Source organism: Varroa jacobsoni, unplaced genomic scaffold (assembly GCF_002532875.2).
Source record: "Varroa jacobsoni isolate VJ856 unplaced genomic scaffold, vjacob_1.0 scaffold_277, whole genome shotgun sequence".
In the NCBI taxonomy this organism is placed as follows: Eukaryota; Metazoa; Arthropoda; class Arachnida; order Mesostigmata; family Varroidae; genus Varroa; species Varroa jacobsoni.
The window spans coordinates 110,412-135,013 of record NW_019213179.1 but is presented as its reverse complement, the minus strand read 5'-3'; the positions used below and the strand labels follow the sequence as shown (position 1 = coordinate 135,013).

The 24,602-nt window shown below is 43.6% G+C and overlaps 1 protein-coding gene across 7 annotated transcripts in view; it reads left to right on the top strand.

The window, feature by feature from the left end:
• The window catches only part of LOC111258940 (uncharacterized), a 140,768-nt gene that overhangs the window by 16,847 nt on the left and 99,319 nt on the right, over window positions 1-24,602 (top strand). For 3 of the 7 annotated variants that reach the window (XM_086967658.1, XM_086967657.1, XM_086967656.1), the window contains exons 2-3: window positions 103-190; window positions 2,423-2,543. In XM_086967658.1, coding sequence (XP_086823784.1) covers window positions 146-190; window positions 2,423-2,543 — 166 coding nt within the window. In that variant the 5' untranslated portion in view covers window positions 103-145. Of the gene's footprint in view, window positions 1-102; window positions 199-2,422; window positions 2,544-10,405; window positions 11,685-24,602 lie in introns of those variants that run through there. The other 4 variants (XR_015310377.1, XR_002679302.1, XR_015310378.1 and 1 more) reach the window with 4 other exon arrangements.

Sequence of the window (24,602 nt, the reverse complement as noted above, 5' to 3'; positions counted from 1 at the left end):
GCGAAATTATGTTTACAAACATAACTTAGATGAAATCAAAGTTAAATTGGAAAGCCTTGACGGGGTCTTAATTAACGTACGATTCGTTTTTTTTTTTTACAGACACACGTTTATTTCGGCTCGTTCCTTTTCGTTTTGATATTTCATGTACTATCCATATAATTTCAACGTAAAGGACGCCAAATATCCGGTACGGCGGTAAGTTTGTGTAGCTCTACGTGTGCCTTCTAAACGCCCATTCGAATTGATTCTGTTCTGAATTGGTTCTGTTGTTTTCGAAGATTCTAATCGCACTTTATAGTCTATGTAAGCGTCATTGACTCAAAAAAAAAAAATAGGGAGTGGACGGAATTAGTTTTTGCCGGATATAGGTTACATGTCTGAACTACGACAGGAGAGGGAATCATTATTAAGCATTTCAATTATAAGAGCTGTCTAGAGCAAAAGGCGAGAAACGACCGAATAGCTAACTGTTAAACCCGTAGATACGTCTACTGAAAAGCTAAAAAATATAACAGACTCGCTAGCATTGGATGCGCTTGTTGTGACAAGCGAGTTGAACGAAGCCCGTGTAGAACGATCGATTCGTGCGCACAGCAGAGAACTGTAGTCGGGGATATAAATTTCTACTGTGGTCCTTTGTATCTGTGTAATGACTGATTCACTTCACAATAGCCATAACGTAGTACTAAGTATAAAGAAATTATCAGTTTCTCCCCTATAGTTTTACATTTGGTTGAATATAAGGCCCGAAGTGTTTATCGGGAAGGCTTCGAGCGCCTTATGCGACCTGTTAAATATGCTACGAGCTTTGGAGCTAGTGACACGAGGTGATTCTCTTGCAATCTGTTGGAGGCAAACGTAACTTGAAAATATTGAGACACTGTACCATTTTCAGTGATGATTGATTACTCTAATAAATAACATAACACGCCATGATTTGGCCACTACACTGATCGGGCTTGTTAGCTAGTATTTCTAGCGTAGCCTATCCTGGTAGTGTAACTAAAGGCCCACTTATTTTCGTTTACGATCTGTTGCCTGTGAATGATAGACAATCTGAGACAGTTACGACCCCATAATGGGCAACATGGGTATCGTCGTTTTTCTCTTGTAAATTTTCGAACAACACGTTAATATGTAGTAATTCTACACTTAAAAAGGTATAGAGTTGCCTGACACACACACACACGACTATATACCATGTTAACTAAGTTCCTCGAACGTCAATGATAACTGTATGCGGTTGTTTTTAACAAAACTCTTCCTTCGTCTTTCTTCATCTAAAAGAAACTCTATCATATATATATATATATAGCGCAGCATCTTCTATACGAAGGTGACACGCGTACGGCAGAGACGTAAGCGTATCGTGGCAAGCAAAGCTGCCCGAACAAAGTGAACTGGGAGAAAGCAATCACTTCACTTGCACGAATTTACCGTTAGCCCTTGCGACCCGGACCACTAGCGGAAGTCGCTGCAACAGCTTCTGTTTAGATTGCTTCTTTATACCCAGCGTCACTGAGCGACACAGACGGTAAAGGCAGTGGTGACGGAGTAAGCACGCCGTCTTTGCCTACAGATGTAAGAGGTTGTGGTGACTGTGATCGCAACGCTGTACGGCAATCAGTCTGGCATTACTCAAATAGACTTTCACATCAGCCGGCAGCACTAGCATAAGAATGATGAAGAAGCTCACTCTGCCCAGTGACTCGATCACAACTTTAGCTCTGACCTTAACAAGTCACGGGGTCGGACGTCCTGGCTTCAGATGCCAGTCTACATTAGTCTATGAGCGCCGAGGGTCGATAGCGACACGAGTCGGCGTGGAGTCTTGTCGCATGGGGAAACAAAAATGACACTATAGTGGCAAAGCCGGGAGGATGCGGGCAGTACGCCACGCTGCGGAAACATCAGAGCTTGTGGGACCTCGGGGTACCAAATGGGAATTGGGCCAATTTGTTGAAAAGGGGTTTCGTCTACGCTTTGTTGCCATACGCCTTATTTCTTTTTGCGATATAGTCACATGTGGTGAACTAGCAAAAAAGTCAAAGTCATGCACGTCGTGTCTCGTTAGAAAAAGAAAAATCTAAATAAAAATGAGCCTGACGGACACCCAATAGACGGGCACTTTTCTGACACGACTCTGCTGATCAATGAATCTACAACAGTTTTATAATAGCTTGCCCATTAAACGCCTCCAAGTGCTTTTTATATGAGCTCGCATCGTATGCAGTGATAAAGTCAGTGCTGCAGTTAGTGCAAGAGACCTAAATATAGCAAGAAATTTAGCAAGATTTCGGATTCTAGCAAAGAATATTAAATCTTAATAAGAAATATTAACTCTTCGTTTTTATTGTGAAATGTATCTGTAGTGTTCACAAAATTAAACATTTTCTTCTAATTCTGTTTGATTTGTTAGAATCAATCTGACAGGTATATGATCATCCAAAAACATAGAATCTTGTCAAAGTACTCAGCGAACAAAGTTTTCAGCGCTTGTAAATGCGAAACAAGGATAAGCAACCCTCACCAAATACTGCGTAAGTGTATATTTAACTTAAGAGATCAAATACTAACTTTTGAATTCCGATATAGAAGTGAGTATCGCTCGAAGTACATTTCCTTCGGATTGATCACGAGATTTCTCAACTTTCAATCTATATTTTTAAAACAATCGCCTAAAATGAGATCCGCAACACCGGTGTGCGCGCAGCGTTTGTGAGTGATTTTATTTCAAATATTGTCGATTTTCCGAAATGTGTCTTGTAACTTCAGATATGGGGATTTTATAAAAAAAATATCACGGAAAAAAACATTTTACAGCCTTCAGGCTCGAGCGTAGCTTTCGTCCAGACCAAACGATGTAGATCACCTCAGTTATTGGTTGTTACTGGTTACTCTTGTGCGTGAAGGCGACGATAATCGTGAAGAAAGACACGGAAGAGTTATGATATACTTTTTTCGTAACCGCTAGTTAGTAGCCCCAACAGGCGCACCTTTATACCCTTCACAACAGTACAGCGTCATTAAAATTAATCGCATGCGCGGCTTTTATCTTGCTGGCTATGTTGTGTTTTGCTGGCTAACAGAGATGGCTCGCTAGTATCGTAGCTGAGGTCATGGTACAACCCAAAACGGACAATCTTGTACAGTTTCGGTCGATCCCGAATCAAATCTGTGCCGTCCTTTACGGCGCATGTGTTCCTCCCATCCCATATGTTTTACCTCACCTCCCCGTCTTCGTATCGTCGCTATCGTTATGGCCCATCGTCGCTCTGTAGGTGTTCTGTTTGTGTGTATAGACGGGGGTGCAGCCGTAGCCTTCTGTGAATCTTCTACGCCCAGTTATAGCCTTTTCGTTTTTGTATGAATGTTCTCCCCACGACGGGCCTGTGTACTCAACTTCTTCGTTGCGTCCCTAGAGAAGAGGTTATTTACTACCAATATACTTAAACACGTACACATATAATTTTTCATTTCTAAACATTTATATACTTGGACAGTGTAATATTTAGCTAAGGTGGTGTTCGAGCTAATAGAGAAAACCAACTTGAAAGCTTTTTTTAAAATCCGCTTAGCTTCCCTAAAACTGTTCGTCGCCCACTCATGTTATTGTTCTACCTGCCGCTCTCCGCTTTCAATTATCTTGCTGTCGTCCGATTTCTTAGCTTCCTTTTCTTTGTTTTGCGTCTCGGAATCGTTATTGAAAACAGTTGTTGTTACCGCCTCAGCCATCAGCTGCTGTGGGATTAATTGCTTAACTGTTTGGCTGTCCGGCCTATTTTTTTAGACGAAATCGACGCTGTTGGCCTTGAACGTGAGTTGCATTTTATGTTGCACTATTACTCTGCATGTGATCGATTTATGGACGACCAGGGGAGAGTTGGTCGTCTACGTGGTGTGTCACTTTTGTGCGAGTTTGGGCCTTTTTAGCCAAACGACTTTGAGCGACGATAATGCTGTTGACTGGTCGTTCTCACCTAGCTAAACATAGAAATTCCGCTATTAGCATCCGGTCGTCAACAGATTTTTTGCCAGGTTACATACGCAACCTCTCATCAGGTCGGATCAGAGCTTTCGTGTCATCTCTTATGTGCCTTGACAACGAATGAACAGGCCGCAACAGCAGTGGCAATGCCACTTTGAGGGGTCTCTATGAGATTCGGACTAAGTATGATATTATGTCACCGCATGAAGCTAGGGGCAACGAAGTATTTATTCGAGTTCAAACAGTCGTTTAGCATTGCTCTGGGCTAAGAGTAAAATGCTACAGTTTCGCAAACTCGCTTTATCATACTACACAATATATGCCCTTATAGCGCGTGTACCATATGTTCTATGTAGGTAGATGGGACCCATGGTTATCTACATTTAGACTTGATCACAGACGTTTGATAGCAGTATAGTATTGTGCTACCAAGAGGGGTGAAAAGGCTCGGCGTGTGCCCCAATATTGCCGAAGCCCGTAGAATCTGCACCTGTTATGAAATGCCGAAGTTTGAAATAAGCGTATATATCCTTGATGCAAAATACGCTGACAGCAAATTGGCCACCAAAAAACGCAGTGGATCTTCGCATAAAATTTCTCTACGACGTTCCCTAGCTGAGCTGTTCTTCCTATCGTTATTAACTGTATAGGATGGAAAACTTGTCAAGTTGAAAGGCTTTCTTCACAGTAATTTAGTAAACATACGGAAGCACATGGATCTTTTGCAGACTTTCGTGTACATAATCCTTATTTATAGCTCATAAAAATACATTAATATTCCATGGTACATTTGATTTTCCCTTCACACCTATATTGACTAGGCAAGACCACTTAAAGACCTTAACATTTCGATTTGGGACGAAACATCAAAATTTGTCTGTAGCTGTTTTACTGCTTTGTTCTTAGATATTGAAACTGGCATACACGATTCGGCGAAATTGAAACCATAACGCATATCAATGATGTAGAGTATTTTGTTAAATTTCAGTCTGCAAAAAGTATAAAACAATGTTCCACAAGCTAATTTACTGGGACTATTATTTTATTTTATCTTATATTTATTATTGTTATTAGATATTTGGCCATATTCGACAAGCGATTCTTGTCAGCGAGGCCAAAACTGCAAAAAAACGAATTCATAAGCCGCTCTCGTCAGATCTAGGCAGGCCAACGTCAGTTGACCTCGAACTAATGGCATCTTGCGACCTCAACTCGACCGTTTCAGCACGAAGCTAACTTCTATTAGTTCAGAATCACGAGGATTTAACCGGTCGGTAAAGTGGGAGGGTTATGGGTCTCTTAGTAAGGCTGGAGCGTGTACGTTATGCCTAAATGATATACGGGTCGGGCAGCTGTTGTGCACAGACCAAGAGATTTTGCTAATCTAAAAAAATATATTTAGTCTTGAAGTTAAACGGTACTAAAAAGCATACGAATGCTAAATTTATGTTTAAACTGGATGTATATCCTGCTGCTACGATTAAATGTAGCCTGTTATAATTTCCTTAAGTGCTATTTAGAAACTAGATATATTAGGGTATGAGGAAACGTTTCTAATATTCGAATTCTTGGGTTTAAAAAAAAATAAAGAACATTTGGAACTTCTGTGTGATTCCGAAAAAGACAGAAGGTGATCTTAAAGAGCAGAAGTTGAAAACAACCATACACACCCCGTCTCATATAGTTCCGTTTTAACTATACTATCTTATACTATACTATCTAAAAAATCCAGGATATCGTTAAATGGAAAGTTTCGGCCATAAAATCGGACCCAACGCTATCTGGCGTTTTTCACACCCTTCACACCTTAAAAATTAGGGCATAAATGATAAATTGAAGCAATAAGGAAAGGGAAATTCAAGCTAGGCTTCAACTAAGCTCAACGACGAACAGTCGACGCGGGTCCCTTTTGGCAAAAATGTATAGCTTCGCACAAAGAATAAAGCTTTTATTTAACGAACGACGTTCTCATCGATTTAATTAGTCTCGTGTGTGAATCTATCTCTACATACCCAAATGAAGTGCGTGCGTACGTACGTGCGTGCGTGCGTGCGTACGTGCTGCCCTAATTAAAAATCATTTTATAGGGATGGGGAGAACAAATGTCTTAGCTGAACTGATGCGTGTTATGCTCAATGGCGGCTCATTTCGATCGAGTCTATCGCTTCTAATCGATAATTAATAAGAGTCTCTGTGCTTTCATATGCCATATGGCAATGACAGTTTTCAGCAAATGTAGGGCTAATTTATGGAATTTTATGTTACAAAATTTGATCATAAAGACTGCCACGTTATCTTTTTGTATGTGACTACATATGATATAAGGTATACATTGAGTCAATAATTTCAAGCTGCCTATACATACAAAAACTTGGCAACGGGCTTTTAGTATACTGATAGTCTTGCAAGCTGAGTATTTTTATTTGACATACATTAACGTGGTGCCAAAAGTACATACACAAAGCTCCTCTTGTCTCAGGATTTTGAACTGGGAAGGTTTGTTATATTCTACCGAACCTATTTTCTGTCAGTTATCATATACACATTCAAAAAAGATGTGATTTAAACATTATACGAACCTATCTACTGTTGTAGAAAACCTGAAACTAATTATAAGACTTAAGCTAAACAAAGTCTCGTAGAAAACCAAAGCGCAGTTGGCACCCTTCTTGGATCGGTACACTACGGATATGCCTCAATGCAATGCTAGGCACTTTTCGCAAAGGCCCCCACTATTGATTCAGTCATTATTCTAGCGAATTTAGCTCTGCTAGTTCTTCTAAACGAAACCGTAAAAACCCTATCAGCTATATATGATGATTTCCCGGTCAGCGTCGGTCGACGACGGCTCAGCATTATATGATTATCAACGCAAAAGATAAGCTAGGAACGTGGAAAGCCCTTTGAAGAAGACGTATCTCTTATTTGCCGAGCGATAATGGCAAAAAAATATAGTTCTCTTCCTTAGAAAAGAGCGAATCTGTATGAAGACGAGGACGAAAATTAACCTATCTAGAAGCAGTAGCAGCAGCACTTGACAAATTAACCGGTATCAGTAACACAGGTTCCACGGTAAAGCCGGTGTTCCTCGACCATCTCAGCGGCATGGGTGCGACGGGCATGCTAATGGCATGAAAACAGCTAGAACAAAGCTGGGATATGGAACAATGGGTACGGCCAGTCGAAGAATCGGACAAAAAGCGATAACATTCTCCTAATATTGTTATCGAAGAACGGTCTTACACGAAAAGGGGGCCAATGGGAATGTAATGTACTAACAATAATGTGATTACGGTAGAGCAGTAACAGGGAGCGAAGATTCGATGACGAAAATCACAAAAACCTATTCGCTCGTATTGTAAGAGTATTGTAATAAAAAGGGCGCTCCGTTGTTTTGCAACTCATTATGACGACAAGGCAGCGTTGCCCACGGCTGATGTCTTTTTCAGTTACTTGGCCTTCCTCTATTAGAGCGTTTCGACGAGTATCATTTTCGGCAGTATGCATTTTCACAGACTACGCATAAACATTTCCTGATCGTCTACTAAAACGGTGTCGGGCAATTTTCTGCCTAGCAGCCGAAGCAAGCAGTTATTTTCTTCTTGCCATCATCAGCAACCTGTCTCCTTCCGCGTTCCGTTCGTATACTGTAAGCTGTCTTTGTCAGCATTGCCGTAGAACGGAGGACCACTGATTTTTGTCTTCTTTATAGCAGCTCTCTATTGGGGAAGGAACGACAATTACTGGACAGGATGCATGCACAAGTTTATCACATTCTATTAAAATACTCCCATTAGTTCACCGTGGGGACACTTCTAGGTCGCCGTATTTTATTGTTGTTGTGCAGTAACATACGTCTTTCGGTAAGTCTTTTACTGACATCCTAAGGCTGCCGGCCATTTTCTTTTTGTATAGTTTCCCCTACGCCAGCTTTTCTGTCAAAAACCTATGGATATTTTTGTGTTCCAGTGATGTAACCAACTGTATTGCCCTGAAGATCAACCTTCATAAAGAGCAATAACAAGTTCCCATAGAGGCTTGACTCACAGATAACAGGGTGACGTGATCGTGCACGCGCCTCTATTTTATTTATTGTTCGTAAAGATTAATTGTTCCCATAGAGAAGATCTCTGACTGCTACTCTTTTACTCCATTTGCCTACTGCTACTTTTCGGAGAGAAATGATAAGGTCAAATCGCTATGTCCGCTGACCCTCTCCAGTCTGTGTTATACCTATCACACATAAAGGGACAGAAACGCCACCGTTGGCGACTTTGCCACGTATTCTGTGGTAACATTTGCGCGAGTGCCTGTATATGCTGCGCATGGTGAAGCTCGTGAGAGCCCCTAGTGCGAAGGGCAATGCTAACGGTGGTTGTGGTGACGGCGGCGGCGTCGGAAAATAAACTGGGCGCGTAAAGGGCATGTCTGCGAGAAGCAATCCTGATTCTTCTTTTCTCTGTAGCGGATGTAGCAGCTGCCATGCGAGCCCCCCGAATAATAAAACGGGGCAATCGTCTGCTCGCACTCAGCGACGAAGCGTGCGCTTATTCCTATCAGTGCCTTAGGTAGCGCAACAGGGTGCAATGGAGAGAAGAATAATGATAGAAAGATAGAGAGAGCAAGAGGGAGAAAGATAGAGATAGATGGATGGACAGATAGACAGATAGAGAAAGAAAGAAACAGAGAGAGAGAAAGAGAGAGCGAACTTATAGGGCAACGTATAAAAGTGCGAGACAAGTGAAAGAAGCAAGAATGGGAGAAGTTGGAAAGTCATTGCTGTCGCATGTCTGCCGGCTGCTCTCTTTATTGGCCGGCTTGTCAGTCTAAGTGTTTGTCGTCCCGTTTCGTGCATCAACCGTCTCCATATCTCTCCATTCTTAAAACGATGCTGAAAGAACAAAAGACAGAATAGGAACATCAGATCTAACCAAGCCATTAGCATCTGTAGGGGTACATGCAGCCATTATGTCGAGTTCTTGTAGCAGGATCACTATCAGCGGAACCGGTTGGATGGCGTCATCCCTTTGCCGAAATGTTACGTAAATCGGGTAGCGGCTGGTGGAAAAAAACAAACAATGACAGCCGCGGCCGCCTGATAGATGTGGTGAAACACTGTTTCGACTGGCTTCTTGACGAAAGGTGCTCTGCCAGTACTGTTCCAGTTTACACGGAGGAGAGACACCATCTCGAATAAGTTCATGGTTTGGCATGCATGCAGCCATGGTGGCATATAAGCCGGTGGGTGTATGTGCATGCACCAACGGCTATGACGGGACGTGCAACAGAAGATAGGCATATTGAAAGGTCTCAATTCACACTAGCCAGTAAATAATTTAAGACGTTTAGAATTCTGTAGACAAATGGATGATGGACAGAGCTGAAAGCTATACAAAGAGAGGCAGAGCAAAAATGCTGGAATGATATATGAAAATTTACTGAGGGTGGTTAAATATAAGCGGTATAGTGTTAAGGATCGCGAAACTTGCATACTACCGGCACTTGCTGTCAAGTTCATATTTATATGGAATTATAGGTAGGAGGAAAAGAATGTAACAACAAAGATAATTATGTGAAAATGCTCATTGCCTTCTGCGGGAAGACCTAACCAACTTGTCAGTACATCTAGTCAACGAAAGCGTCGTTTAAACAAAGCATTTGGGACATTTTCACGATATGACTCAATGGTACTCAGCTCATATCATCGACATCATGTAGTAGTTCACATACGTTTAGTTGCCAACGGTGTTCTGCAGCAGTAAGCGTGTCTGTGGCGAAATAATGATTTTACTTTACTACTAAATGTTAGTTAAGATGACCCATTTCTCAAGGTTCGTAAGGTAGCGTTAACCCTCCATAAGTAGCTTTTCTATAGTTAATGGTAAGCTGTACATGTGATCGTGCTTACCTATAACAACGATACGCTCGAAACCTCAGCACGCGTACTGCTCTGTTGGTTCTCCCTGCAAGAACTGCGCCAACAGGTACGTGGCAGGTTCCTACATATCCGTGCTACATCCCTGCCTTTGGACGGCGCAGGAGGTGGTTTGATCCTTGAAATCTGCGGAGCCAATTAACCATCGAGTTGTCACTCTGTTGATCGTTTTTGCGGTGTATTCTTTCGTTGTAAAGACTGCGTGCGCGCTATGTCGAAATCTGCCTTCCTTGAGGCTGCAGGCATATGTTGACTTTGCTCTTCCGGAGATGACGCCGTCGAGGACGGCAGTTTCTCCAGTTCGTCGGTTCGGATCTGCTGCTGTGTACTATTATATTGCCTAGTAAGCGCTCGCCAGTCATATTAGTTTGGCGAAATGACTGGTTCGTTAGGCAGTTGACTTTCATCCATCATCACGGTTTATCCCCAGCTTCCCAAGCCTTCTTGCCCTTCCAGCCGAACATCAGCCTACTTTTTAGCCTTTACAGGTTTCCCCCGAGTTGATGGCTGCGATGAAGGTGGCGTCAGAACCTCTCCAGCATAAGAGCTGTCGTGATACGTTATTCCCGACCCAGTGTCCAACAGTAGCAGCGATAGCCTACGGAAGGATCAGTAGTCCAGTCCGGAATAGTAGGGCCTGCAGCCTCAGAGCTACAGGCCCAACTATTAAGGCTTTGAGCATCATCGACAAGCTGGTGAAATCAGTGGCCACGAGCGGCTGTGCAAGATCTGAGGGAAATCTCCGACGGAACGAGCCCCAAGCAGTGAGCATTAAGTGAAATTGGCCCAAGGACCTCTGAAGGCCAAGCTGTGTATGCGGTTTACCGTCGAGGACCGGACAGGCCAAAGTACAAGCTGCAGCAGTAACTCACAGCAATAAATACCAGTTACTTAAATCTTTCTTGGAATAAAGTATCGAAACGACGTTTCGGTCCTTTTAACATCTGACGTTGGTCCAGATTAAGACGTATTTTCCTACGTATACCTTTTCCGCATTGATCTGTTTTAGTAATAACAATATAATAATTACTATAAGATTATGGCTATTGTTGTTATCATACTCGTCGCTAAAAGTTCAATGGAAAATCGGCAAAATGGTGTTGTCGACCTATGACAACGATGATGATGGCAACGATGATAGAGCTGTTGTCGGTGTCTATTATAATACTAACATCGATATATATATGATACTTCTACTACGATAATTGAAAAGCAAATGGGAATAGCTACATACAAATGTTATTATTGTTATCCATTGTTAGCTTAGGCCCTCATGCAGGTATGCGTATACAATTCTGAAGAAAAAACCTATAGCTTTAAAAATAGTAGATTTTCAGCTGCTGAAACAAACGTCGAACGTAGAAAGTTAATAGACATTTGTGTACAAAAGATAGTATAAAGTTCATGACGACAACGTCACTGTGATGCGAAATGTTTTTTTGCAAGGAAGGCCTGTTATGTATGTCGAATTTTCTGCTATTTTTCGCGACGCGCCGATGCAATATATCTGTCTATGGTTTTACCCTGTTTAACATTGTTACAAAACCTGTTTTTGTCTTGTTATGTAAGTTTGAAAATAAATCATCTGATGAGGTAACATTGATAAATAAATACCAGAATTGTATTAATAGCTTCGTCAGATTGGATCCAGCTGTGGTCGCAAATATTATGTTCCTTTACCTAATACGCCTCATCTTATCAAATCACCGTAAACACTTACGTTCATATTGTGAAGATTTTATACCCAGTGCGAGAAGATAGTTTGTATACCTTATAGCCACGATCAATTTCGGCTTTGAAGACCGTAAATGAATTTTGAAACAGTTGTTAAACAATGAAAAGAAGAAGCCGAAAAACTGGCATTTAGTAATTATAATAATAATAATTGTTTATCTTATAATCTTTAATTATGTGTTAACATACCTTCTTCCACCTGTGCTTTACTTGGGGGTGTAATAATTTGCAAAGTGTGAACTCATGCCCCTTTACATACAATGTCACAGGCATGTCAATTTTAGATTCATCAACACGAAATTGCTTTCGCTGAAGGTTATTTCAATAAAAACATCTTCCCTTGATCTTCGATTCATAATACTAACAACTCTACCACTTCTTCAAGGGTCTTGTAGATATGCACACCTGTTAGTTAGCGACTTGCGACTCATTTCTTCAGTTTGGCGTTTCACCACCTCATGCGATTCAAATTTGATAGCCCTTCTTTGTTGAGTATGATCTTAAATATTGAACCTTTTTGCTCTTACCGTATCACGAGGCCATACGGGTAAAGCAAGTTTTACAGAGGAATATCAGCCATAGGTTGTTTGAAATTCAGATCGAGAGAACTCATGTAGGTTGAATGATGGCATTATATTGGCACCACTGCCGCGTACATTGATATGCAAAAGTAGTGACAAATGGTGCACTACCAAGGAGTTCCATGGTTGGGCCTGATCGTTCCAGATTGAACCCAAGCGGTAAATGAAACTGCACCAAAGAGAGAGCAGACAGAAATCCTTTTCGATCGGCCTTTCAGGCTGACACGAGGGACAACTATTTTACTAAGCAGACGATGAAGCTTCCGTCGGAAAAGTCAGCCATAGAGAATACGCTTGTTTGCTATTATATTGCTACGGCTGTAGCAAAGTCCTCGACCCTCGGTGCTTAACTGTTCGTTGGTCCATGCGGATGTTCTACATTAGTTGAAATAGGGTACAGTAGTTGCCAATACCTGCAGCATTAGCAGATATGTTGCCGATGGAAGGTTATCCGACCGCTTTCCAGCACCGGACGGCTCAAGATAGCCACGTCAGGACCAACCAAGAGCTGCTGTGAGCTAAGAATTTAAGGGCAAATGGCTTGTGTTGTACCTAGACGACCAGATTTTTAAACTAAATGAGAATGCAGGGTCGCCGGCGTTTAGTAGCAGACAAACGTCGTCAAACCTGTAGCCATCTGCAAGACAGTCGCAGGCAATGGCGGCGACGCCGGAGATGGTAGCTCTTTCACTAAAGACAGAAACGGGAGCGGGAGCATTTCACGCTCGATATGTCAATGAATCACTTGCACATAAAACCTGCTCTTCATTCAGCCCGCCCAGACTTTAAAGGTTATAGTTGGTGACGCTGTTCTTCGCCGAGCATGCCTGTCTGTCTACGTTCAGCGCTTGCGCTGTTCTGTTTGGAAAAAGAATATTGGTTTGAACGAAGGCACGCCATTTAGCTTTCCTCGCTCAGTGTTATCATTACGTGGTCTACTTCCTCTGTCGTTTTTATTCCCTCTTTGGACTGCAAACTAACTAATATGGCGGATAGGTTCGCAGCGTTGGTGCACGGTGGAGGAAAGCCGCGGCCACAGTAGTGGTATCGTGGCGGGGGCAGCGGCCAGTCAGCAGTGGAGCTATATGGCAAAAAGGAGAACAAAGCGACAGGTAAGAAAGTATAAAAAGCTGCTCGTTGGGTTCTTTTCGGCGGTGCGACCACTGTATGTAGACCAATAATAAGCCGTCAAACAACCTCTTTTGGAGAGAGACCGGACTACCAACCGAAGAAGCGATTACCGTCACAGATAACCTTATCGGGCAACGAGTCTCGGCACTACGCGCAAGAACCTACTAAGAGAGGCAAGTCCCCCGTTGAACAGAGGAAAGTGGAACCAATTCACCAAGATTTGTTAGCTTAGAGATGTAGGTGGTCGGTTCCGACGCTATCCCGCTGGATGGAGCATTGCCTGATAGGCAAGAAAGGACCAACCAATTAGCTGGATCCTATCAGGAGCCTACGTGCATGGACAACATGGGGAAGCCAAGTGGATGCGGCCACGACACAACCCAACGGCAAACAACGCAAACAAGTGGGCTTTATCTTAACATATTGCGTTGGCAGCACCCAGTGGTTTCTTACAGACGCAGCTATCTCGCTTCTCCTATTTTCGTAAGTCCTTCTTGAAAGACACCGTTGCAGTGGTGGCCGCTGTTGTGCACATAGGCCGCTTTGTTCGGCTGGGTCAGCAATCCACAAGGCGACGGCGTTCTCCTTGTTGTCTATTACGTTAACCAGCAGCGCAACGACAAACTCGGTGGTCGACTGGCAGCGTCTATTTACCACTTACACAGTTGCAGTGCCGTCGTTTTACAGTGGATTTCCGGAGACATCTGGCGTCAGACACGGAAGAGAGTAATTCGACGAAGATTGCAATAGAGGCAATCCCAGCGGGAGGTAACGGATCAGACTGTCACCATTGACGGCCGGAACTACAAGCACAGACGCGGGCAACGCTAACAGGCTTCGACAGCACTAGACGACAATGGACGTTGTCAAAGGTAGCAGATGACGCGTGTCCACGCTAACTTGTCATTTGTTTGACCGTGACACCGTTACTGATGTCTAATGAAGCCTTACGCCAGGCGAACACGTCAGTCGATGATAGATATATATCAGTGAGAAGGCGACCTACTCAACATGTATTTGTGAGCGTACGTAAGTGTATTTGAAACGTGACTACCTGTACATAGTTTGTCTTGGGAAGATGGACACCGAGTAAAGTGAGCCGCTATCGATTAAAAATGTAGGCTATGGCTTGCTCACTCGCAGTTCATCCGTCCTGGCATTAGGATCAAGGAACAGGCGGATATTTGAGAGTGCCTGAAGTGAATTAAATTTGTCGTTTTTCCTCTTTGGCATAAATGGACCTTCTTGAGGAGTGGACCTTGCGGTCGCAGGTGTTTCGCCGCCGCAACAGCGGTATAAGCAGTACCAGCTATCAGTCCGCGTCTGCGTGTGTCGTTGGGATCCTTCTTAGTCACCACGAAAGGACCGCATAGCCTGAACGTAGAAAAGGTCATTACATTCTTTCGAAGCAAGGGAGCAATAAAAACGCAAGAAATTAGTTTCGTCATTTTTGCCTTGGCAGACGAAAAAATTAGTAATTTTGCATAACGACCTCATTAGATTACACGTAGACAGCGTTCCACCGACAATCTCGCTTGCACGTAGAGGACGCGTTTTCTTTCTGCTTTTTGCTTTTATTCTTTCCATGTCTCAGTCGGGCAGTCTATTGCTATATTTAGCTTTTCCGAACTGCCTGTGGCATTATGGCTCTCTTTTGGTTACGCTTAACTGTTTAGAGGGATTTGCCAACCAAATGAATGGCGAATAGGAATAGGCCAGTCGAAACAGGTTGAGCGAATCTACCAGCGGGAAAATGCGAACTAGCCGCCAAAGATGACGAAGACGTCTCCGTAGGGTCGTCCTTGCAAGCGCTTGTGATCGTCGTTCACAGGCGATCACACGCACTCGTAAAGACGAAAACGGGCAGTGTATCTCTCTCAAGCCATACACGCGCGTAATGCACAAAAGAATGCATCGTTGAATGCGCCGGTTCGATGCTGAGGACAAACGGCTGCACGATCGCAGCTGTTTCACTTGGGTCATCGTCGATAGCAAGAAAACCAGCCACGGCAGGGTAGGCGGCCCACTAGTTCTGGCCGAAGGCTAAGCGTAAGACACCGGAGACGACGGGAGCATCTTTCCCATGGCAAGCGATACAACGAATTACACCAGAGCTAGTAAGTGACATGGTAAATTGTTCCTGCTTATATAATGGTGTTGTACGGGTATGCATATTGAGTTCGCCGCTTTCTTCGCACAGTAGCTTTTTCGCAGACTCTTTCTTTCTGTCTGTTACGGGTACAGTTTTGTCTCTTCCCAGCGCCCGTCTTGTATCCCTGGTTGTTTCATTGTGTACACCTATTCAAGGCTTCTGCTTGCTATTACGTTCCCCTCAGCGCGTCAGCCCCATGTTCCTGAGGAGAATAAATGTACATTTCTTCGTTCAAATGAGTCGCTGTTGAATTTGAATTGCGTTTTAATTTCTTGAAATGCGGGCTTGGAGGGGGTTATGGACGAGTAAGCGTGTGTTCTCTTCGCCTCGTCGGGGTCGTCATCTGGGATGTCGACGTCAGCCCTTGCTGCAACTGCCGTAGCTGCTAGGTTGATTGCCCGTTGCCAGAAACGAACGGCCTGTGGCCAAGGGACGGGGCAGGCAGAAATGGAGGTGGCGATGAGAAGAAGACGGAGAAAGGAATTATACTCAATGGCCATCTAAAGCTCATTTCAGCGCCTGACAGGGATGTTCGAAGCTAGGCGCTCAGCGCTCCTCGTCCGCCAAGCGTTTTAGCCGCAACAGGAGCGGCAGGGTGAACCCGCTTCGTGTGGCTGTAGTCGCCACGACCGATGCCGCAGGCGTTGCTTAAAGAAGAACAGTGACAACTAAAAGAACACTAGCAGTAGCATAGCAGATCCTCACGGGCTTGGCGCATAAAGACCACATACAATGAGTGCCATCGCCGAAGCACAATCGAGTGTATTGTGACCGTCACTGTGTTTCCACAGGTTAAAATAATAGAAGAAAGTTTGGCTTTCGTCGCGAGACGCGCCAGGGCTCCACCTCATTTTTGTACAAAGCTAAACGACAGTGCTTGTTTTGCTTACTATCGTTTCGTGCCTTAGAGCCGTCGTGCTGGCCCGTGATTTTTTGCTAAAAGCTAACAGGGCAGCGACCTTTGAAATAACAACAACGACGACGACGACAATGTCGACAAAACGCAGATTACCTTGAACAACTTTTTCTCGCGAATCTGCAGCCGACGCTCTTAATTTCTGCAGCGGTTCGGTAAAGAAGACAAGCAAGTAACGGCAGGCAATGGGAAGCGGTACGTTGCAGTACAATGGGAGCAGTTTCTAGCATGTAAACCGGCTGGCCTGAGCAAAAAAAAAGTAAAGATTGCTTTGAAACGCGCATGCGTACCAAGACTGTGCGCACTCCGAACAGATCGCGGTGATATGAATCGAGAAAGGGTCAGGAACCAGTAAAAGAAAAAGGAAGATGGAAAAACAGACAAAAGTCGAAAAATACGAAAGACGGTGCGGCGAAGCTTCCTATCATTACCATTATGGCGTCATCGTCGACGAGGCTGATGTGCCGTAAAATAGCTCCGCTGTTCAAGTCAATGGACAATCTTTTTGCGTACGACGGACAAGCGGGACGTGTACGTGTCTTTTAAAGTAGTAAATCGCCGTAACTTGCCCAAGGAAGGCCAACATGAGCTTAATCAGATAGGGCAAAAAAGCACAGGAGCAAAAAGGCCAGGCGGATGGACGAGGTGTGCGTAACTGCCCACGTTTCGAAAATTTAGGAGCCGCTTGCCGATGGTCATCGAATCCTATCTGAGTTGCCACTAGAATGGTAAAAGAGTCAGAGGTTACCACTTTGGACTGACGATTGGACCGCAGAACGCGTGCATGGAAGAACAGACATTCGGCTACACGCAAGCCACCCGCCTCTTTCGATTCTTTTTGTATAAGTTTCGTACAGATTTGATTGACGGGATCTCTGTAGAGCTGCCTAAGATGACTGGGCTGGCTAGTGGCCAGCGTGAAAGCAATATACTGGTCTGGAATAAGCAAAATAAGCTAGCGAAAATAAAATTTCACTTTGCAAGATAACCCCTTCCTTTCTTTCGCGCCCTTTTTCTATCGTCTTCGAATCTGCAAAGTCCGGTAAAAGTCTTGTGCACTCACGCTTGTATGAAACTCCGACCACAAAGTACCAGGACGAGGCGAGAGTAGATTCTGACGAAATGTCATGAATAGAAAAGAAGCAACGAACGACTGCTACGTCCTCACTTAATGCATCACAGCGTACAGACTGCAGTGAGTACGACGGGCTATGAACGAAAGTATGTTGGTTCCTTTCCGTGTCCGTGTTATAATGCCCTAGCCCATGAGCCGAACCCGAGCGTTCAGAAGTTCAAAAAGAGCCACTCAGACGTGTTTCGTAATTTTCAAGCAACGAAATAAAGCAGTTGTATGGCTTTGGGACACAGTGGGGTGTGGCAAACGGGACGAACGACTCCATTGAAGAAAACGGCACGCGTGACATGCACGTAAGGAAAGGCAGATCGGCTGTGGGTTTGAAGCATGAAGTTATAACACTACCAGTCGCTGCGTTCCCGCTGAGAGGAATAGGACCTGGCTATACTATCAGCTTCCCTGGCAACTAACTCAGTGGCTGGTTCGTTCGTTGACTGCAGCGGGCAGGCTCTATGGCAGTCTCGATTGAACAAAAGCTTTAACACAGCACATTTGCGGATTAAGGCTTCGTAAGGGATGTTATTCTGTAGGAAAAGAGGATGCGACACGTTTCGTCAGGATTTGCGCTACATCGTTTATTCCATGGTGCTCGAACGCATCCCCGCTTTTTGTGTTGGTCCTGGCTCTTCGATAACATAGTGTGCTTTCACCCTATTAGTCGGAAAGGAGAGGTTTTCATCTATCCAAACGAAAAAAAACCTGATAGTGACTACCACTAACGATCGCCTGGCTCCAAGTCAAGAGAGGAAAAAAAAGTTGTTACCGGCCCGCTGCATGACAACAGCAGCCGTTGATATTTCGTCAATCGAACAGCCAGATGTAACCTGTGTTTTCTGTGGACAGCAGACTGTGTTCCAACTAACGCCACAGCAGCGCCGACATCGCTAACAATAGCAACGGTCATCTTGGGAAAAGCCTCGGCCACCCCTGAGGCTGTTACTGCTTCTCTGCTCAACGACTATGTTTACAATCGATGATGTTAAAGTGGTCAAAGCACTAACATAGATTTCTATCTCTTTCTCTTAGACAGCCAGCGAAGAATCGTATAAGGGATCTGATACCGGGTGTGTTGCTAGCAAAGTTTTTGGCGTCTTAAATTGCGATATGTGTATCTGACAATCGTATATATGCGTAGATGCAACTATACTTATGCTTCTTACATATATATAAATCAGACATAAGTGAGCTGTAAGTGAATATTATAATTAGCTATCTTTTGCCACGCCCTAAAGTGTGGCATAGTATGCTGATCACGGCATTTCAAAACTTGTATTGAACGTTTCAATAGTTTGAAAAAATGCTTGCGATATCGTTTTGATAGCCGCTGAGCACAGGCATTCATAGAAGCAGAACTATGTGTAAAATAAAACCAGCTTTTGTTATCGGTTATCTTGCAAATACCCCCATGTCTGCTGACTAAATGTATTTATATATGCGTTACATTTACAGTAACCCAATGCAAAAAATTAGGTTTGAAAATAGCCACTGCTCGGAAAAACACGTAGTGATGTTTGTTTCCAACATGTCATCTTGACAACCAATACGCTCTATAAGGAATCCCACAGATCGAACAATCGCGCCAAATTCCGGCGCTGCTTTCGTGTTAAATATTCAAAACACCCTCGTACTTTTTTCACGTAGTGATAGCGATGGCCTATTAATGACGAGGCAGAATTTTCAGGAAGCATGAAGACGTGTCGAACAATATTACCCATTATACCCATCTGCCCACCTATTATGTAGTTATACATATTGCGGAGTGGGCAGATCAGTGTCGTCGATGCGGAGGTGTATCACACCAGACGATAGTTCGACCCTTGCTGCTACAAAGGATGGCTTTGAACGGTTATCATAAAGATGGCCCGATGAGCGGAAGAGTGAAACTGGCTCTGAGACATTTCTCAACTTAGGCTTTCCTGATGGAATCCTCCTTTCGATGACGGCGGGCCGATGATGGTTGATGGTGCTGCCCGCTGATGGAGGGTTGTTGAGATGTTGAGCCATCATCGTGCAGCCTGACAAAGTTTACCCAACGCAGAAAAACAGTCCGACCAACCCTATCATCGCTGCTGACCTTTGCTTCGAATGACCATCGCATAGCCGTACGGGTAGGCAGGCCTGCAAACAATGCGTCATGACTTCGGGCACTACGAACCATTTACGTATCGTCCGGCTTTCATCGTAACAGATCATAGCCACGGACTACGCGACGGCTTTGATACGACGGCGGCAGCGTGCTAGATCCAGTTGTAGCTATTCAACGGAGGAGAATGAAAAGACGTTCTTTTCCCTGTAAAAAGCCTGCTATGTCTGACCTGTCAGCAACTCTCTTTCTGCTCTGAGCTGTACATATACCTTGGGACAAATTGTGCACTGCATCGACATGGATGTGGGTTAGATTAGGTTGAATTGATTAAGCTACTGTCTCCATTGGCCAACTAGGCCATTTGATGCCAATGAGTTACCATAGTGAGTGAGCTCAGCCGAAGATTGAAAGGAATAAGAAACGCAAAACGAAAAATAGATCTGGAAAGACTATCGCTCTACTAATCCGACTGTTTGCTTCCCACCTGCTTTACCCATGCTTGCTTATTGGCCATACAGCCCTGTGAAACGGATGCGTTCAGTATGGACGCGCTTCAAAGTGGTCGCAGTGCGCTCAGTCTCACAAGAGAAGAGTAACCAAGTGAGAAAAGTGCTGATTTTTGCCGACGTATTACTGATAGTATTGTCAAAGCGTACTGCATAGACGAGTCATGAGGGAGGCTGGGGATGGCCCTAAAGCACTTTCGCTTCCTCGAAAGTATCGAACGCTGACAAGGGACTATAAGGCCTCTTGGGTCGTGATGGAAGGTTCACAAGAGCCGCATGGCCGAGGAGGCTCTGTCTACTGCTTCGTGCAAAAAAAGGCTCAAGTCTACAAAAACAGTCAACATTCCTTAAAGTAATTATGCGAATAGGTTATCCAGAGGTGCAAAAGAGTAGGCAGAGAAGTGCTTGTAATACTAAACTGATAAAGCTGGGTTTTTGTGGGATACGCTTGTGGGAATAGGCGCATTACTGTTATTAGATTTGTCAATACTGTTCTCATATTAACTATTCTATATACTAGGCGTTGTTTGGCTTCATTTATATATACTTGAGAAGTATGAAATGCGAGGAACGAGGCTGGAGAAGAGACATCATCGAGGTTGCAAGGATGACTTCAAAAGTCTTACTTGAAACTTGTGTGTCAATAGTATTAGTATTAATCTTTGAGAGGCTCAAAATAAGAAAAAAAAACAAATGATATTTTTTTACATACAGAAATATGAACAAAAGTGAAAAAAAAAACAAAAGGCTGTTGCAGTCTTTTTTCTGTAGAATGTTGCCAAAAATATATCAATACAGGTTAGCTCTCTTTTGGCTGTAAACCTGATTAGTAACACAACCATACATTATCTTAATTAGCAAAAAAAAGGCCATCAATAGCTCGGCTTAAAGGGTAAATGAATTAGGCAAAGTTATTTTCTTTGTAGCAAAATTACTTTGACAGCGCTTACTGCCGTTTAAGGCTAATCGAATCACATAAACGGTCTGTTTGTGTTAAAGATCCAATGGCTGCATTTTTCCGATGGCAGTAGATATGATGACCAGTTAGGACGGACACTGCTCTCTGTCGTTTCACTGTTTGCAAGCCTGCTCCCACTTACCACCGCCGCCTTCGGATTCGATGAGCGCCAGCAAGTGTCTATAGACGGAAGGTCTAGAACTGAGGCGGCCACAAGCATGCAGGGCGATACAAGAAGCAGCAGTAATGTTACAAACGTACAAAGTAGCTTTCCCACGCGTGAGCGTCTAGCAGCTGCTTCTCCAGGTCTGAGTGTCCAAAGCGAGAGCAGCGGTGACGGCAGCAGCAGGAGCAGTACGTGCGTAAGCAGGATAAACCGACTCAACCGCGTGCAAAGTGCTTTCCCATAATCGATTGCTATGTAGCTGCGTTCAATGACGTAGGAATGGATGCCATCCCAACATAGGGCCTCCCGATGGCTCCCAACCATCACCATCTGGCTTTACGAATAACCCCTGCTGCAGCAACGTGTACATCTCTGTATGCTGACTGGGACGTTAAAACGGGTAAAGGAGGGAAGGAGGTGTGACCACGTCGCTTGTCGGCGGACTATTGAGAAAAACAAGAAAACTCGTTTCTTTGGTAATAGTTTGTGGCAGAATCAAAGGATAAGGTTTAAGGACAAAACCTTGCAAACAAAAAGTCTGCTTCAGTGAATTAAACTTACACTGGACTAATATAACCGTACGTAATCGCTCATACATGTATCCACGTATAGTCACCAAATACTTGTGCAGCTACCACATGTTTTCAACTACATTCAACAATAGTCCAGATCCGTATGGATGCACTTTCGTTTGTACTGATGCCCAGACGTTTGAAGTAATGCTAATTATGCCAGGATTCAAAACTCGAAACACACATATAATTCCGAATAGTAGGAGTAGGGGACAAAACAATTGTAGCAGAGTCTCTAAATGGACCTGAGTCAATGCCTAAATAGACCTACCGGGATCAGGTTTGTAACTAATGCTTGTCTGAAATATCGGTCTAGTTATAATGCGCCCCCTCCATACGATTGATGATATCCTTGGAAAACTCCTTAAGTTAAGGGCAAGTAACTTTAAAAAACATTGTAACCGTCACCAGACTCAGTTGCGTACAAAGGAGTTACTGACCTGGTAGACGTTAGCCTAGCAGGCATACTTGAACGAAACACTAGGAAGTAAGACGTGGTAATAAAAGGTGTGGGACTTGAAATTTGCAAGTGAACCCACCACAACCGACTTCTACAGAATTACCTATTCGTTATCCTTGGTCTTAAGCGCCCGAGGATCGAAGATAGTTTACCAAATAAATTACAGTTCAGCTCTTTGAATTGCAGTGTAGGATCGCGGTTAATAGCTATTCTTTAAGCTCATTTACAACTTTAACGCGTGATTGAATGGCGTTAATTGGAACCGGAATTTAAATAGAGGTAATGTTATAGCTCTAGGCGAATAATATTAGAATGTATCATTGAGAGTCTTGTACGTATATACTTTTATAAGGCATTGTCTAGTATATTCCAATGCCATAAAGGTCTTGAACTTGGAAATTCACTGACGTTTGTAAAGAAGCTGAGTCAACGGCTACCTTGTTCACCGTTAGGTATAATTTCAGTGGGGTAATGGTGGGTAAATGTAGTTAAGCAATGAGATGATATTAAGAACTCGAAGAATTAAAAAAAATACTGAGCCTCGTCTAGAAATGAAAATAGTTCGCCGCTAACGCTCCTTTGACGCCTGGAAATTGTAATGTAATTTTCCGTGTATAGTTATCTAGTGAAAACGCTGCTCTTATGAAAATCCGTATTAACATCCCTGTGCGAAACTTAAAACGCTAAATAAACGAATCTGCTGTAACGTACATAAAAAGTAAAAGAGCAATAAACAAAGTCGATACGTATGTATTGGTTTGTCCTGAAACTATCCTGAAATTTGGCGGATCAAACATTTCCAATAACCTTTTACGTATACCATTAACACACAACATCATGTAGACGTTTACATCAAGCCTTTGACTGAGAAGCACCCTGATGCAAAATAGATATTTTTTATCAAATGGGTCTAGGGCGAATACAAGTAAATGTGGTATACACTGCGGATATTTCTTACTAGCAAATGACCGTCGCCATAGATAAGGCATGGCATAGTATTGTGCAACCTATGTCGTTCGCCAGAGAAAGATCAGGCGGGATAATGAAGCTAGACAACTTTTGGTGGCAGTGTCAAACAAATTATGTTGATGTGCATGCTAGCAGTAAAAATCCGAGGTATTTGTTGTGTGTCGCCCGAGAAAAAACGGTCAGTGACTATACTTTGAAGAGCGTTATGGATACCTAGCGGAGCGATCAGCAGTGTGCAGTATGGTTACTGAACGATAATGTCTGATTTAATCGTCACGCTTCAATTGAGGCTTGAACTGGGAAATAAAAAACTGAGCAATGGCTTCAGCACTCGTATCCTCTAGATTTAGGTCTTCAGGATTTCGATCGTTTTCATCCGTCAAAAAAGCCATTGCACACAATTATTAAGAAGCTTCAATGTGTATGCAATAAAGAAATGTATACGTGAAACATAAGGACTGTATACTACATGGACTAGCTAGATTCTTCGGTAGCTTAATAGTATTCATATCATATCATATTCTCTTTCTCAACTTACGTTATGTACACGCTTTAATATGCACATCTATAATATCTTTATCTACTTTATTATGATCACGCATGCAGCCTTTGTCCCCGTGGGTACGATCCATCTATTCCCTTACTCAGCATTTCCTGTCCCCTGGGGTAGTGCGTTTTAAGCACAATTTTACTTTCGGCTTGTTGCTTGTTCGCGCATATGAATTGGCAGACGGACAACATGCTCTTACTGGCACATGAGTCAAGCGTTTTAGTGTGAAGCCCTTCCCAGCCACCAGCTAAAACTGCGCTACTAACCCATTGAAAAGGCTCACGAAGGGGGAGCTTCCCAGCGAATCTTAAAACTGGTAGAGTCGAGAAGCAATTCGCTTACTTCGTACGTTGACATCTCATGTTATGTACCTCAAGCAGTGACTCCCTCTTTCTTCCTGATTTCAGTCTTTCCATTTATCGTTTGCGTTCGGATTTACTACCTAGCGCTTCACCCAAGTAAACCAAACCGCTAAAAGCAGGACGCTCGATCAGGCTAAGAGATGCCGGTCTGTCATTTTCATTGACGAAAAATCAGCAGGCACGGCAAAGCCAGAGGCGTAGCGTCGTGACGCAACGGTCGTAGTTATGGTAGTACTGCAAGGATTACGGGACAACGGCAGGATGCACACAATTCTATAGAGCTTCGAATATGAAGAATGAATCGGCCAAGACAGACGACCACCAGCCTCTGCTCCTATGGCTGCTGGCGCTGCCATCGCAGCTACGGGTGCCTGCTGTGCTCCTGCTGCTGTTATGCT